Raw genomic sequence first — 16775 nt, forward strand, 5'->3', positions numbered from 1 at the left:
CAACATTACGGTGGATTTAATCGATAAATGATGCCAAACCAAAATCTGAAAAGGAGCATATCTCTGATCAATCCATTTTTTGTTTTAGGATTTTATGTTTCATTAGAATGAATTTTGAAATATAAATGTCATTGTACAATGTATTGCCATAAACAGAACGAGATACATGAACTAGGGCAAAATGGCCGTGCTAATAACACTGGTGTTTATGTCATGTTGGAAAGTCCTTTGTTTATGTTGCTGGACGACCCTGAGGACGAATGGTTAAGCCTGTTATTTAAAGGCGGTGATAATGTAAACAAAGTAACACTGACGAAGGCCAGGGTGCCGGAACACGTGTGTTAGCTATCTTTTGAAAAAGTAATAAAATACTTTTGTGATCCAGCTGGAGTGCGCTGAACGTCTTCTTTGGTGAGGCGGGTTCTTTCCGAAAATATTTTTGCGGTATCGTCCACGCAATTGGCGCACCCGCACTGAGGAGAGCGAGGTAGCTGGATCTATCTATCTGTCTGTCTGTCTGTCTGTCTGTCTGTCTGTCTGTCCCTCCCTCCCTCCCTCCCTCCCTCCCTCCCAGTAGATAGTTATAGTTAGGACCTATTTTACATAGGAAATCCGCAACATTCTACTCCCAATAACTCTGGCGCCGGTTGATGAATCCTCGCGAAATTTTCCAAACTTTTGGCCAGCTCCGCTACTACCCTGAAAGTTTCGTGGTGATTCGTCAAGCGGGGGCCGAGACAAAAGGGGGGTCCCAAAACGCGTTTCCCCCATGCAATTTCCCATAGGATCTGTTGTCGCAGCTACAGCCCGAACCGCTGAACGGAATTACACCAAATTTGGCAAAGAGGTAGTCCTCGGTTCAGACTTGTGCCTTTTGCATAAGTGGTGTGAATCTGTTCAGTAGTTCCTGAGAATATTAGGGTAAAAAAGTTAGTGATATCTATGGCCGGGGAGGATCCGCGCACCCTACCCGCACCGTAAGGTCACCCTTCCCGAACCGAGCGTGCACCCTGACGATCACGCGCTGAATGCTAATTGGCTGTCGAGTGTCTGTCTACATTCGAAACCAGGAACTGTTGGCGGCCATTTTCTGCCTCAGTAGAAGCGAGGCTGAATAAGCAAGGGGAATAAGTGTGTAAAACATATAAAGGGGGCAGTGTGGAAATACTCTGACTATCTAGATCTGCTTAAGGGGGTCCCAGAAGGACCCCCTGGGGCCCCCTTTTTTTTAAAAAAAACGGCAAAATGCGTGCACGGTGCGCGCATCCTATCGTGTTGGGTGCACAGATTCCCTCGCGTTGGGTGCACGGATCCAAGGGAAAAAAAAGGGAAGCAAAAGACTAGGTTATGAGGTAGGTAGGCTTTTATTGGCCCTATACAAGGGAGTAACACCAGGGTGATTGTCCTCCTGTGGCTCAGGGTCGCTCCTTGTTGCCGTCGGTTTCTCCTCTGGGCTCTTGGGACTTCTAGCGTCTGCTCGGGTCTCTTCGCGGGGCTGGTTTCGCCGGACGTCCCCTCGGAAATAGAAAAGGACAGGCGGTTAGTTAACCCGCGTCAGTGGGCTTTTCTGGCCCTACACTACCTGGCTCTGCACAGGGATTCCTCTCCCTAGGTTGCGTTGCGTTCGTGTGATTCCGAGGGTTCACTCACCCTATCCACCTCCCTGGGCCCTTTCTTCAGGGAAATGGGGTTTAATGGGATACCCCCTCTTTTGCTCTGCGGTATCCTCTCTGGTCTGGACTGTTATCGGCTATGGGCGTGAGGACTCAGTTCCCTCTTTTACCCGTCCCCGCTGCCGTAGCCCACCCCGTCTATAGACCTGAGAAACCCGCCTCCTTCTGCCACCACCCGAACAAGGACCGCCCTGTTATTCCCCACTACTCGCCTGAAACCGGAGCCCGCTGACAGGGACCCGGTCGCCTCGTCCAGAGCGTCCTCCTCGGGATTCGCTGCTTCCACGAGCTGCCGCCCAGCTGGACTCCTCCGTGCTCGTCGCCTTGCTTCTGCTCCCTCTGTCTCCTTCGTCTCCCTCGAACTCCTCGCCTCCTTTGCGTCTCTCCTTCACGGCGTCTGCTTCCGGGTTTACGTCCGCTTCTCGGCTCCGCCCTCCTTCTGTCGTCGGCACCAGTCGAGCCGTCCGAGTGCACTCTTGTTGTGTAACCCCCGCTGGTCCGTCACAGTACCTCTCCACCCGGCATGGCCGATCGGGCCATGAAGACGTCGGGCAGCGTGAGAGGAAGTCCACGTTAGCCTGCTGAGCGCCCGGACAATGTGTCACCTGGAAGGAAAAAGGTTGTAGGGCTAAGAACCATCGAAGAACACGGGGGGGTTGGTGTCTTTATGTTTTGCCAGCCATACCAGAGGGGCATGATCGGTTAACAGGGTAAAAGAACGACCCAGGAGGTAGTATTGCAGGGCCTGGACCGCCCACCGGATCGCCAAACACTCTTTCTCCACTGTGGAGTAGTGGACTTCTCGGGGCAGGAGTTTGCGGCTAAGGTAGACAACTGGGTGAGAGTCCCCGGAGGACGCCACCTGTGAAAGGACCGCTCCCAAGCCCCTGTCCGATGCATCGGTTTGAAGCGTGAACGGGTGGGCAAAATACGGGCAAATCAGAAGGGGGTTGTTGCACAGTCGGGACTTGAGGGTATCGAAGCTGTGAGTTTGTTCTGGGGTCCAAGTATGGATCGTGTTTGGTTGTGTTTTCTTCAACATGTCTGTGAGCGGGGCGGCCTCTTCAGTAAACCTGGGTATAAAGCGTCGATAATAACCCACAAGTCCCAAGAACGCCCTGATACCCCGTTTTGTGGTTGGTTTGGTTAGGGTTTGGATAGCGTTCACTTTGTCCACTTGTGGTTTAATGAGTCCATGTTGTATGTGGTAGCCTAGAAACTTAATGTTGTCTGTTGCTAACATACACTTATCTGGGTTGGCAGTGAGTCCGGCCTCCCGAAGACTAAGTAGGACAGCCCCTAGATGTTCTAAATGTCTCTCCCAGGTGGTGCCGAAGACGACTATGTCATCTAAATAGGCGGCCGTATACTTATGGTGGGGTTTTAGTACAATGTACTTAAGACGCTGAAAGGTGGCAGGGGCCCCATGCAACCCAAAGGGAAGGACTCGAAAGTGGTATAAGCCCGAAGGGGTGGCAAAGGCCGTCTTTTCTTGTGCGTCCGGGGATAGCGCTATCTGCCAATACCCTTTCGTCCGGTCAAGTGTCGTCATGTAACGGGCTGTCCCTAAGCGGTCAAGCATCTCATCGACACGTGGCATAGGATAGGAATCGAAGCGTGACACGGCGTTCAGGCGTCTATAGTCAACACAGGAGCGCACAGTGCCGTTCGGTTTGGGTACCAGAACGATGGGTGAGCACCAAGGACTACAAGATGGTTGAATAATGCCGGCGGAGAGCATGTCTTGCACTTCGTTTTCTACGACCTGTCGTCTTGTCTCTGGAATGCGATAGGGTCGTTGTCTGATTGGTGTCGCCCCATTGGTTCGGATATCGTGCTGTACAAGGGTGGTTCTCCCGGGGTTAGTGGAGAACACGTCCTGATAGTTTCGAAGGAGATCTAGGAGGGTATGGTTCTGTTCAGGGCTTAAGTGGGAACCTTTGGGTATGGATTCAGGAATAGTAACACTGCCCATGGAGGGAAAGGATATATCAAGAGGTTTGCTGTCAGTGATGAGTAGGGTTGGGGATGGTTTGTTTGGGTTGTCTGCGTCGTCTACCCACAGTTTTAGTAGGTTGACATGATATATCTGTCCTTTCGTGCCGCTGTGAGGCACGGCTATCCTGTAGGTGACAGGTGTGATTTGGGCGAGGACCGCATAAGGTCCTTGCCAGCGGGCTAGGAGTTTGTTATCGGAGGTGGGTAGAAGGAGCAGAACTTTGTCACCCACGGTGAAGTGTCTGAGGGTGGTGTGTCGGTCGTATACCCTTTTTTGTCTGTGTTGGGCCGCATCGAGGTTGTCCCTAACCTGGTTCCAAAGTGTTGATAATCGGGTTTTCAGCTGAGTGGTGTATGCGAGGAGTGGTTTTCCCTCATCCTCCTCCTCCTCCTCCCACTGTTCGGCTGCCATATCCACCAGAGTCCTAGGTTTTCTACCGAACACCAGTTCAAAGGGGCTAAACCCGGTAGAGGACTGTGTATGTGTTCGTATGGCAAAAAGGGTCAAGGGCAACTGTCGGTCCCAATCCCTCCCGGTCTCGGACACGGTTTTCTTCAGGATGAGTTTCACCGTTTGGTTATATCTCTCGACGAGGCCGTCCGTTTGGGGGTGATAGACGCATGTGCGAATCTGTCGTACCCCTAGCAAAGAACATATTTGGGCCATTAAACGGGACATGAAGGGTGTTCCCTGGTCGGTGAGGAGTTCTTTGGGAAACCCCACCCTGCTAAAGAACGTGATAATCGCTTGGGCTACGCTACTAGTGGTCATGCTCGTGAGGGGGATGGCCTCGGGGTAGCGAGTCGCATAGTCAACCAACACGAGGATATACCTATAGCCCCGTGACGAAATGAGCAAGGGTCCTACTAGGTCCATACCTACTCGGGAGAAGGGTATGTCTATGATAGGAAGGGGTTGTAGCGGAGCTTTGGGGACATGTGGGGGATTGGTCACCTGACATGTGGGGCAGGCCGTGCAATATCTCCTGATATCGGGAAAGACCCCAGGCCAGTAAAACCGCCTTAAGAGGTATTCCTCGGTTTTTTTCCTCCCATAATGGCCCCCTTCAGCTTGATTATGGCCCAAATAGAGTACCTGATCACGGAACGACAAAGGGACCAGGAGTTGTCTTACTATGTCTCCGGACTTTGTTATTTTTCTATACAACAGTCCTTTTGTGATAATAAAACAAGGGCCTATCTGGCTATCCTCGTCGGCCGTTGCTCGGGCCCAGGCTTGTTCCAAAGCCGGATCCTCTCTTTGTGCAGCCCTAAAGCTGGGTGGTGGCGTGGGTGCATCCTCTGTACCTAGGGAGGAGGGAGAGGGTGTGTTAGACAGACCGTTTAACACCTTAAGCATTCCCTGTTTTCTTTTCTCATTACGGGTCTTCTTTGTCTTATACACACCCGGCTGTATCTCGGCGTTGTATAGGGGAGCATCCTGTAGCCATCCCCGTGTGTCTTTCTCTTTGATGGCCATAGAGAGCAGGGAGGGGAAATTAACATAGTCTGTCCCGATAATCATGTCTTCCACCATTCGGGGAATGCCCCCTACCTTAATCCACTCTTTGGTTTCGCCGTTGCTGAGAGATACCACCGCGACGGGTTAGCTTTTCTGATCCCCGTGGACACACGTGATGGATACACTCTCTCCTTCCCGCCACTGGCGGGGATGTATCCGCTCTTGGGAAATGACAGAATGCCTACATCCGGAATCTATTAGGACCTTGGTGTCTACGTCGTTTACCTGCAGGGTCAGGTGGTACGCCTCTTTCCCGTCTCCCGCCCAGAGTATCCTCCCCTTTGTGTATCCGATGTCCATGGGTTCAGCACTAACCGGCTTCTGTGGGCATTTACGGGAGATATGACCCCATTCGGCGCAATGGAAGCATTAGGGCCCTTGTGTTCCCTCTTTGGGGGATTGACGGGGCAGGAACCGGGGGTCAATGAGCGGACGAGGGGCAGGAGCCAAGGGGTTTGGTGTGGCGGCCCTCCATCGATGGATAAGGGTGGTCGGGAGCCGGGGTGTGAAGGGTCTAGCTTCTGGGTTTCGCTGATGCGCACATGCTAGCTCTATGGCATAGGGCACCGTAAGGTTTGGGTGTTGTCGGACCCACAACCGGGTGGCCATTGGGAGACCTTCTACGAATTGTTCAAGCAGCACTTTATCCATTACTTCTTCCATGCTAGAGGAGTGGGGGTGTAGCCACCTAGTCCCGAGGTCTTAGATGCGATAATAGAAAGCCCGGGGGTTGTCCTGGGCTTGCCACTTCTCCCTCCGAAAACGGGCACGATAGTGTTCCTGGTCACATCCAAGTCTCTCCAGGATCGTTTTCTTTATTGTTTCATAGGGGGTAGTTCCTCCAGGATTCGCTGCCTGATAGGCTGTCTGTAGGTCACCAGACAGTAAGGGGGCGATGTACTGGCCCCACCTCTCCGTGGGCCACTGGGCCGTGCTTGCCGCTCGCTCAAAGTTGGTAAAAAAGAAGTCCGGGTCCTCTCCTGCCCTGTACTTTTGTAAAACTGAGCTCGCACGTTGGGATGCACTTTCGTACTTGCGATGGTCTCTGTTAGCTTCTGTATGGCTGTATCTTGGACTGCTTGGTTTTGTACCATGAGGCCGGCCTGTGCTCGGAGAGCCTCTTGTAGGTGGTCTCTGTCCCGTTTTGCTTCTGTGTACTGTGCTTCCAGTACTAGCTGCAGATGGCGCTGTCCTTCTGCTAATTGCGTCAGCATTTCGTTCAATCCAATGGGTTGCGACATGGCGTTCGGGTGTGGTGGATCCCACTTCTGACACCACTGTCACGGTCCACAGAAGCGAAAGACTAGATTATGAGGTAGGTAGGCTTTTATTGGCCCTATACAAGGGAGTAACACCAGGGTGATTGTCCTCCTGTGGCTCAGGGTCGCTCCTTGTTGCCGTCAGTTTCTCCTCTGGGTTCTTGGGACTTCTAGCGTCTGCTCGGGTCTCTTCGCGGGGCTGGTTTCGCCAGACGTCCCCTCGGAAATAGAAAAGGACAGGCGGTTAGTTAACCCGCGTCAGTGGGCTTTTCTGGCCCTACACTACCTGGCTCTGCACAGGGATTCCTCTCCCTAGGTTGCGCTGCGTTCGTGTGATTCCGAGGGTTCACTCACCCTATCCACCTCCCTGGGCCCTTTCTTCAGGGAGATGGGGTTTAATGGGATACCCCCTCTTTTGCTCTGCGGTATCCTCTCTGGTCTGGACTGTTATCGGCTATGGGCGTGAGGACTCAGTTCCCTCTTTTACCCGTCCCCGCTGCCGTAGCCCACCCAGTCTATAGACCTGAGAAACCCGCCTCCTTCTGCCACCACCCGAACAAGGACCGCCCTGTATTCCCCACTACTCGCCTGAAACCGGAGCCCGCTGACAGGGACCCGGTCGCCTCGTCCAGATCGTCCTCCTCGGGATTCGCCTGGGGCCTCGCTCCCGCCTCGTCGTTGCTTCCACGAGCTGCCGCCCAGCTGGACTCCTCCGTGCTCGTCACCGTCGCCTTGCTTCTGCTCCCTCCGTCTCCTTCGTCTCCCTCGAACTCCTCGCCTCCTTTGCGTCTCTCCTCCACGGCGTCTGCTTCCGGGTTTACGTCCGCTTCTCGGCTCCGCCCTCCTTCTGTCGTCAGCGTCAGCACCAGTCGAGCCGTCCGAGTGCCCCCGGGGAGCTCTTGTTGTGTAACCCCCGCTGGTCTGTCACATGGTACTTATAAGTACCAAAAAAAAAAAAAAAACCTGGAGGAACCAAACAATGAACTTCAGGGAACAAAAAACCAACAAAAAAAAAAACCTAGCAATTGTGACTTTCTTGCTGGCGGCAGATCAGATCGATCGACTGCTCACTGTAGCACAAAGTCGCATTGCACTTAGTGCAGAGCACTTTTAAAAATTGAAATTGAGGACGGATGTCCAAATTTTGGCCTGATGGATGCACTCTTGAAGTGCTTGGCTGCGATGAGGTGGAAGGCGCAGGAGTGTCTCTCATCCGTCGGCATTTTTCTCGTGCAAGATTGTTAGGATGAAGGGTCCTCAGGTGCTTCATCATACTAGCCGTCCCGCAAGAGTATTTTTTGTTAGGATCACCTCGAGACAGCACTCTTTTGCAAATCTTGCACGTGACCAAGGTGGCATTGGCCTTCGTTTGCCCCTCGGGAAAAGTAAAAAATTTCCACACCACAGATGAAAAACGTGTTGTGCGTGGTGTCTCCTCCAAAAATTCATCCTCAGATGTATGAGGAGATGCAGGTGATGCCTGCTGCCCTGAAGCCATTTTTGGTTGAAAAAAGTTAGAGCTAAGTGTAAACTTAGTCTAAAAAAATCTTCTTCTCTGCAAAGAGTTACTCCTCCAAAGAAGGTCAAAGAAGAATGATTGAATTGGGTGGGGTCTTTCAATAGTTAGAACAGGAAGTGTAATGAACCAATCAAATCCCTTTTTTTTGCAGGTCACATGGGATCCGCGCACCCTGCGCTTACGCATCACGCACCCAGCGCGCATCCGCAAAATTGAATTAAAAAGAAATATAGGATTAGATGTAAAAATATTACTTTTAAGACTAGTTTAGAGTTTGTCTTCAAATAATATTCACATGAAATACATATATATGTTTTTTTAAATGTTAAATATTTTGCGGGATCCGCGCACCTACCGTGTCATAGACACAGATGACGCATCGCGGAAGCGCGTAAACGTCGCATACATCGAACGTGTCGCGTATAGGCTGGGAGTCGCGTACCGGTTGCATTGCGATCGCGCACCAAACACGTACCCAACGCATACCATGCGCGGATGCTATCACGTAGGGATCGAGAATGGTGCGCATAGGGTGCGCGGATCAAAAAAACATGGAAAAAAATATATAAAATAAAGTTTTGAACATATAGTTAAAAAATATTTTAAAAAATGTTTGAAAAACCCAATAAAAACAAATATTTTTTAATTTTGAAAATATTTAATTGAAAAAATAGGTTAAAATAGTGTTAAAAAAGAATTTCAAAAAAACATAATTAATGAAATTGACACACTGAATTTGAAAAATATAGAAATCCAATGAAAATCATTAAACATGATATCTTTAGAGATAAGTTATAGATAGGAATTAGCATTTAAAAAGCCTTTGAAATTCACTGAAAAAACCATAGGTTTCATGCACGTTATAGTTAGGAATTGGCATTTAAAAAACCTTTGAAATTCACTGAAAAAACCATAGGTTTCAGGGGCGTTATAGTTAGCTGGGCATTTCCCTCGTACAAAACCCTAGAAATTCCCCCGTTATAGTTAGTTCACCTAACTATAACTCGCGCCTCCGCAATGCACTACTGATGACGTCACATATGACATCACTCATGACATGGTCAGTGACATCAGTGATGACATCTCTGATGTCACTTCATTTCAATTTGAGATGTCATCAGTGATGTCACTGACCATGTCTTGAATGATGTAATATGTGACATCATCTGCAGTGGATTGCGGGCGCGCGACATGTAGTTAGTACAACTAACTTTATCGGAGGAATTTCAATGGTTTTGTTCGAGTGAAATGTCCAGCTAATTATAACACCCCTAAAACCTATTGTTTTTTCAGTGAATTTCTAAGGTTTTTTAAATGATAATTCCTAACTATATCAGGCCTGAAACCTATGTTTTTTTCAGTGAATATATATATATTAGTTTTAAACATGGCTGATTGCCTGGTAATAATGTTTACATACTTTTTATGAAGGTATATACATTAAGTAGCCTTTTTTTATGTGTTTTAGCATTGTGAAACAATTTTAACAATTGCTATTTGCACATTGAATGAGTTACAACATGAAACCAAAAACTCACTTTGAAGATTTCTTCTGTGTCTATGACCCAACTGAACTTTGCATGCATGTCTCTTTAAGCAAATTGCAAAAAAATGTAAAAAAATGTTATTTAATATACCTTGAGATGTATGAGCGCGTCATGTGATCAAGGTCCTTCTGGGATCGAAACGCGTCATGCCGACCGTGTTAGCTGTGGCTGAATAAATCTTGAATGGCAACACGGACTCTGTGGTCTGCACTCTGATTTATGGCAGTAGAAAACTACAGCTGCTTACGGAGATGAAGCGATATAGATATATATATATATATACCGCAAGCACACTCCTTCTCTATTGCTGTTTCTACTAGTCTTCAGTGCATATTTTTATATTTTTGCTAATCTTTGCCATTTTGATTCAGTACCTGTGTGTTGGACAATAGGTGGCCCGGCAGCTCCTTTACCGCTTGCCCCTTTTCTCATTGACAGTTGCGTTTTGTTAATCTTTCATTGTTGTTGACACATGCATGCATACCACGCCATGCCTGGGGGGAGTCACCCCATATAATTTCATTCAAGCTGCACTAGGGATTTATACACGTTTATACAAGCATCCTGGCACTGGTTTCAGGATATTAAACCTAATCAGCCAGGCTAGCTTAAATCCAGTGGCACAGCGAGCAAGGGACCCACATCTGGGCATACCCTTGGCCACTTAGTCAAACATAGCAAAAACAACAAGATGATGGACGGAGTGCTGAAACTTCAACGGCTCGACCCCCCCCTAACCCCCCCCCCCTCCCCCCCCCCCCCCAACACCGGTCACAGATTTGGGTTTAATCCATCGTTCTGGCTGAGGGTTGATACCCCGAAACCGGTCCTAGGATACTTGTTTCTAGTCCAGGGGGGGTCTGGATTGGCAGTTCGGGCTGGACTGTTCCCATGAGGAGCAGGGTCAAGAGTGATTTGCATTTAGCTGGGTCCAAACTGGGGTGGCGTGGTGAGCAAAAGAACAATGGATTGAACCCAGATCTTTGTGACTTGGGGTGAATGTTTGCATTGTTCAGCATTCCATTCATCATTTGTTCCTCAAGCTTTTTTGATTACCAGGAGATAAATTGAAATATTCTGACCCTGAATTGAATCCCGGTTCTGCAGAACATGCATCTGCTTGGCCTCGTATTCCATTCTAGATAGCGGACTCGAGACATTCATTGATACCTCATATCACACTAGGTACAGTATCAGTGGAAGCAGGCAGCTAAAGCACAGATCTTGCACTGTTCATCTGGATCTGCATTGGTGTATGGGCCTCTCCAACATTTTGGTATTTGATCCTTTCACCCTTCTCAGGACTCTTGCTCCTGTGATCACAGACAACTCCTCGCTTGTCTGGCGTGTACATCTGAGCAACATGAAGCTGGGCCTTTGGTCCGTATCATGGCAGAACCTTTGCATAAATTTACTCCGGCTGTGGGTGGTCTGACTTGCAATGAAGGAACTCATTCCTGACATCTCAGGACACACCATTCAGATTCAGTTGGACAACACCACTAATGGTCATTATATCGGCAGACAAGGTAGTGTGGGTTTGTGGGCCCTATGTTGGGAGGAGATTCACCTGTGACAGTGGAACAGGGACAAGGAATCTTCCCGATTATGGCTCACCTTGCAGGCTTTCAGTGTGAGGGCAGGTGCTCTTAGTCAACTCTTACTGCAAGACTGAGTAGAAGCTACAACCCAAAGTGATAGAGTGACCGGTGATCTTCTCCAGATTAGTGTTTCATTTGTGGATCTGTTTGCCTTTTCCCAGCAGGTTTCCTTAGTTTTCTGTGATACAGTTCCCTCTGAATGGTTCCCTTCATGCTCAGCTAGTCTTCCTATCTACACAGCACAGAGACCCCCCTACTCGCCGCCACAGACAACATCCGTACCCTCCTGGACCAAGGCCACTCCGCAGCCCTCATCCTACTCAACCTATCAGCGGCCTTCAACACCGTCTCCCACCGCACACTAGTCGCCAGACTACATGACGCAGGCATACAAGGAACAGCCCTGGACTGGATCCGGTCATTCCTCACCGGAAGAAGCCAAAGGATCAGACTCCCACCCCACCCTTCCTCTCCGATCCCACGAAAACCACCTGCGGAGTCCCACAGGGTTCATCACTGAGCCCCACCCTCTTTAACATCTACATGGCCCACCTCGCAGACATCGTCCGACAACACGGTCTCAACATCGTATCCTACGCCGATGACACCCAGCTCATCCTCTCCCTCACCGAAGACCCCACCACTGCCAAACTCAACTTCCAGAAAGGAATACAAGACGTCACAGTCTGGATGACCAACAGCTGCCTGAAGCTGAACGCCGAGAAGACAGAAGTCCTCGTCCTCTGTACCACCCCTTCTGCATAGGACAGCACCTGGTGGCCAACCGCCCTCGGAAGCCCACCTACCCCCTCAGACCACGCCAAGAACCTCAGCATCGTACTCGACTCATCACTCACCATGAACCGACAGGTCAGTGCCGTCACCTCCAGCTGCTTCAACATCCTCTGCAAGACCTTCAAGTGGAACCCCCCCCTGAGTCAAGGAATTAATAGTCACCCACGCACTCATTACCAGCAGACTGGACTATGAAAACGCACTCTACCCCGGCATCAACAAGTCCCTTCTTCGCAAACTCCAGACAATACAGAACACTGTTGCCGGACTCGTCCTCTGCATCACCCCAAAACACGAACACATCGGCAAACACCTACGAAGTCTCCACTTGCTCCCCGTGGACAAGAGTCGCCTTCAAAATCCTCACTCATGCCTACAAATGCCTACACAACAACGGATCCAAATACCTCCACGACAGAATCAACTTCCACGTACCCAAAAGAAAACTCCAATCTTCCGACCTCGCACTGGTCGAAACCCCGCGCATCAACAGAGCCAGAGCAGAGCGAAGATCCTTCTCTCACATTGCAGCCAAGACCTGGAATGAGCTACCGTCAGACATCAGACGCGCCTCCTCCCTGAAAACCTTCAGGAAGACCCTCAAGACCTGGCTCTAAGGCTAATCAGATCTGCGGACCCGCTAATCAGATCTGCGGACCCCCCCCACCCCCCTCCCCCCTCCCCCTTCCCCTTCCCCTCAGCGTCTTGAGACCCTCACCGGTGAGTAGCGCTCTTACAATTCCCTGATTGATTGATTGATTGATATACAGTATAAGTTTCCAACAATTAGCTTCTGTTAATAGTCCTGTGGAAGGTGCAGGAAAATCAAGCGCGGCTGATCTCGGATCACCCTAGTTTGGATGAGAAGATTGGGTACACTGAGCTGACCCTAGTACTCAGCCTTAGGTCATCTCTTCCTCCCTTGGGGCTAGAGGACAGGCTTTTGCAGATGGTGGTTTGTTAGCCTTCACCCCTATCCTTAAATGTGACTGCTGCATATGTGGAGATTGCGCGGTGCCATATAGTCCTTTTGCCTTCCTGATGAATTTAAAAATGTTATCTTAGTAGACAGGAAACTCTCTACCAAATCAGTCTGTGTAGGTCGCTTGAGTAAATTTGTTTATTCTTGCACATCCGCGCCTGGCAGTGGCTACAATTAAAAACGACTTGACTGCACTATCTGAATTTGTCTTCTTGATCGACCTTCCCTGTTCAAATTGCCACGTTTTTTAGAAGGTTCCTTGGTGGTATTTGAACCTTGTGCTGACTTTCTGATGGCTCGCCATTGGTTTCAAAGCACAGTTGCCTGGCTTGTCTTCTTACCTTGAAGACAATAAGGTCTTTGTGTGCTTCTTTAGAGCTAATAGCAAGATGGTGACCAAATGCACCAATTCATGTTGGGTTAGCTTCTCTATCTAGATTTGCAATGCCCTGATTCACTGTTCCACAAAGAATCTCTCCTAGGGCATTTGTGCACATTCCACTAGGGCCTTGACATCCTCCTATGCCCTTTCAAGAAGCGTTGGTGAAATCTTTCAGACAGCTACATGATCATCTTTACATATTTTTGCAGAGCACTAAATCTCAGATCTCCGGTATGCAGTGATGGGTACTTTCCATGAGTGGTGCTGCGTCACTTTTTTAGTTAACTTGTGCTACTTCATCCCACCTACCTGGAAGGTATTACTTTGGTCCCCATTCATCAGGTGAGTAAACTGCTGAAAGATGTACCCATCAGAATAAAAGTTTACTTGCCTGTAGTAACGCTAATGCTCGTGCATAATCTTCTCGAAGATCCCTTCCTACTCCCCTGTGAGAGAGTGCCATGACCAGTAAGATCCCAAGATAAGCAAACATGTTATGTACGTGGTGTTGGAATTCAGAAAAATTACCAGGACCTGAAGCCAGCGCAGCTTTTGCAGACGAATATATTTCAGTGTCATCCTGCCGAGAGCAGAATTGCGGCTGAAGCTTGAGAAAATTTGCTGGGTAAAGGGTATGTGAACTAGCCAGATGCTTCTAAGGATAATTCTTAAGGTGAGGAATCTGCTTGAAGATCATGTATCCACTAGAAATATCATTACATAAAGTAACTTTTTGTACCTGCCACTCCATCTGAATGAAAACTTATTTATGTGCATTTGGTGTTTACCTTAATGCAATTTGTAAGAGCTGCATTATCTTTAGTGCACATGGAGAGATATGGACTAGTCTGTTTTTTTGTGTTTTCAGAAATGGCAGCCTGATATATGCTGATGGCGACAGTATTCATCTCAAGGCAAATTTTGAGCATGGCCAAACTGGCTTAGAACAAATTCAAGATATGGATGCTACTATTAAGTTACACGGAGAACTGTGCAAATGTATGTTCATCTAGCTCAAGCATGGTTGTATGTATTTTTGTTTTCACAAAACCTTTGCAGTATGCTTATCACTAGATATGCATGCTTTGTATAATGTAAAAAGGGTCTCTGCCAGGCAAAGAGTCTGAGTGTTGCAAATATTTTGTCACTTCTCAACTCAAGATATTAATTTGTGTTTATAACCATCAGAATATACCCGTCAACTTGTGTAGTCCTGATACTAGAAAAAATAATCTTTATTTATAATTGTTTTGAATGTCCTTCTCAAAAGACTGACCTAGTTTTGCAAGCTGATACCTGTAAAATAAGTTCAGCTCTTAATTCTTTTCGTAATTATATTTTTAAGTCCAAGTGAGAGCCAGCGCACAAGCGCTGCTCCTCGAAGAGCTGTGGTAGTTCAGTACGAAGAGAAGCTTTGCCCACTGTCCCGCCCTTATTTTTCATTGGCTTATGTGCTTGTCCTTTGTAAATGCCGTCTTCTGGTTCATTATGAGACTTGTTAGTCCCTCCTTAGTACAGCCATGTCGTCATTTGTATCCTGCCATGGCTACTGGCCCCTTTACTTGGTTGTTACAAGGGCGTGTACTATTTCCTTTATTAGGTTTCTCCATTCGGCGGACGACTAGCTTCGCTTACATTTAGCAGCAACGCCCGCTTTCACTTTTAAAACAGCCTGGATAATGCTGCAGTAGGGGCGGTCGGTGTGCCGAATGCCAGTGGTAGACCAGTTCCTCTCCTCGGCCGAGCTGGGACGTAGTTGGGCAGCTGCCGAGGAGGAGCCGCCTCTTTGTCCAGTGGGCATCCTGGTCATGGGAGCTGCCAGAGATCGTCCGGGTGGTGCGGCCCCTTTGGAAGTCCAAGCGTGCGCTGCAGGGCCTGAGGCCCAGGGAGCAGCGTGGCTGGCAGTACGCTTTAAAGGGACTGATTTTAAGCATAAAAAGGGTTCTAGGAGCCGGCAACTTAACTAAAGTGCTGTACAGTGTGGTTGTCGGCAGTGTAAGGATAAAAACATGTTAGTTGTGTTACTTGGTATGTAGGGTTGTACATATAAACAGTTTTTGCCCTGATTGCCAGTGCAATGTTCGGGTTTCTTTCACCATTCTTGGAGAGGGTGCTGCTTCACAAAGGGCACTGATGTAGTGGAGTTTTTGATGTTTGCACTACATAAATGCATCGTTATGTTTAGAAGGTGATTATGTGGGGCGAAGGAAATAATTAAACATAAGGCCTCCGGTTGTGTGAAATTCATAATTCACAGGGATGTATGTATGTGGGAATTGTGTGGCTCAAATCCATCCACACTACACCGTGCCGGGTTGTTAGAGAGAGGACAATGTAAAAGAGGTGGGGGTTAACAGGCGACAGCAATGGTGGCGAGGCAGAAGGGAGTGGCGGAGGGGCAGACAGGAAGACACAGTGGCCATGGGGCAGATTATAGGAACATAACTAACAGGTGTAAAATTATCCCTCTGGAATATCTCCGCTTCTTGTGGAATAAAACTAGCCAGTCACGTAGTAACCTGGTCTATACCAGCTTGTAACATGTATTGCACCACGCTGCATTCACTTAACAGAGCTCAGTTTAACTCGTCATAACATACCACGTCAGAGCTTATCTTGAAAGTTAAATGCACAATACAATATGTGCAGCATGGACTTGGAAGAGCAAATCTGTGTTTTGGCGCTAGCCGATCGGTGCTAATGTCCTTTTCTATTGATCCATTTGGATAAAACTCTCGTCAAAATTCAAATGTACTTGTGTGCTTTCTCTCCATTGTGCCTCAACAATGCTGTTTTTGCACTCCACCCCATTGTAAACTGCTGTCTCATGTACCTTGAAGTGTGCCTTCCTCTCATTCTCCCTTTTGCCTGGCACTATGTGTTTACACAAAAGCCTCTCAACAGTTGGGTGGGTTAATATACCTGTTGCAGTAATTATGGTGTGAGCTTAGTCTGCTCCTACGCAGTCTGAGAAACGTTGTGATGCGTAGCAGTAAAATACGTTATCTGCAATACCAACGCACAGTGGCTGTGACATCAGGCACTATACAATAAATACTATTTATTGTACCACTTTCCAATCCTCCCCTCAATACGTCAAATTCCTTTGCATATTGCATTTGTATTATTTTTGCATTTATTTAGCGCCTACTTCTCCTGACGAGGCGTTGAAGCGCTTTGCACTTGAATGTTCTGGACTGTGACTGCACGTTTGTTGCCTTCCAACCGCGAACCAAAAGGCATCCGCTTTTATTGTAGTTATACTCTTAGTTGTATTATTATTAATCATTCTGGATACCCTGAAATGTGCAGTTGACCCCTGGGGTGCCTGGAAGAGTTTGAGGGGCGCCAGGCATAAGGATTTCAGTGTTGCGATTACAAAAGAGGTGACCATAATCTCAGGGGGCCTCACCAACTTTGAAATGAGGTATCTTCATTCGTATGTTTTATTTAGGAGTGTAATAAACAAAGGCAAAACTAATCGCTGCTCCTTAAAT

At 48.3% G+C, this 16775-nt stretch overlaps 1 protein-coding gene across 3 annotated transcripts in view; it reads left to right on the forward strand.

Moving 5' to 3' along the window:
* Positions 1 to 16775, forward strand: part of KIF7 (kinesin family member 7) — a 448976-nt gene that overhangs the window by 175520 nt on the left and 256681 nt on the right. For all 3 annotated transcript variants that reach the window (XM_085644436.1, XM_085644435.1, XM_085644437.1), the window contains exon 8: positions 14147 to 14277. In XM_085644436.1, the coding sequence (XP_085500562.1) occupies positions 14147 to 14277 (131 nt within the window). The remainder of the gene's footprint in view (positions 1 to 14146; positions 14278 to 16775) is intronic.

The sequence above is a fragment of the Triturus cristatus genome, chromosome 3_1, assembly GCF_964204655.1.
Source record: "Triturus cristatus chromosome 3_1, aTriCri1.1, whole genome shotgun sequence".
NCBI classification, from domain to species: Eukaryota; Metazoa; Chordata; class Amphibia; order Caudata; family Salamandridae; genus Triturus; species Triturus cristatus.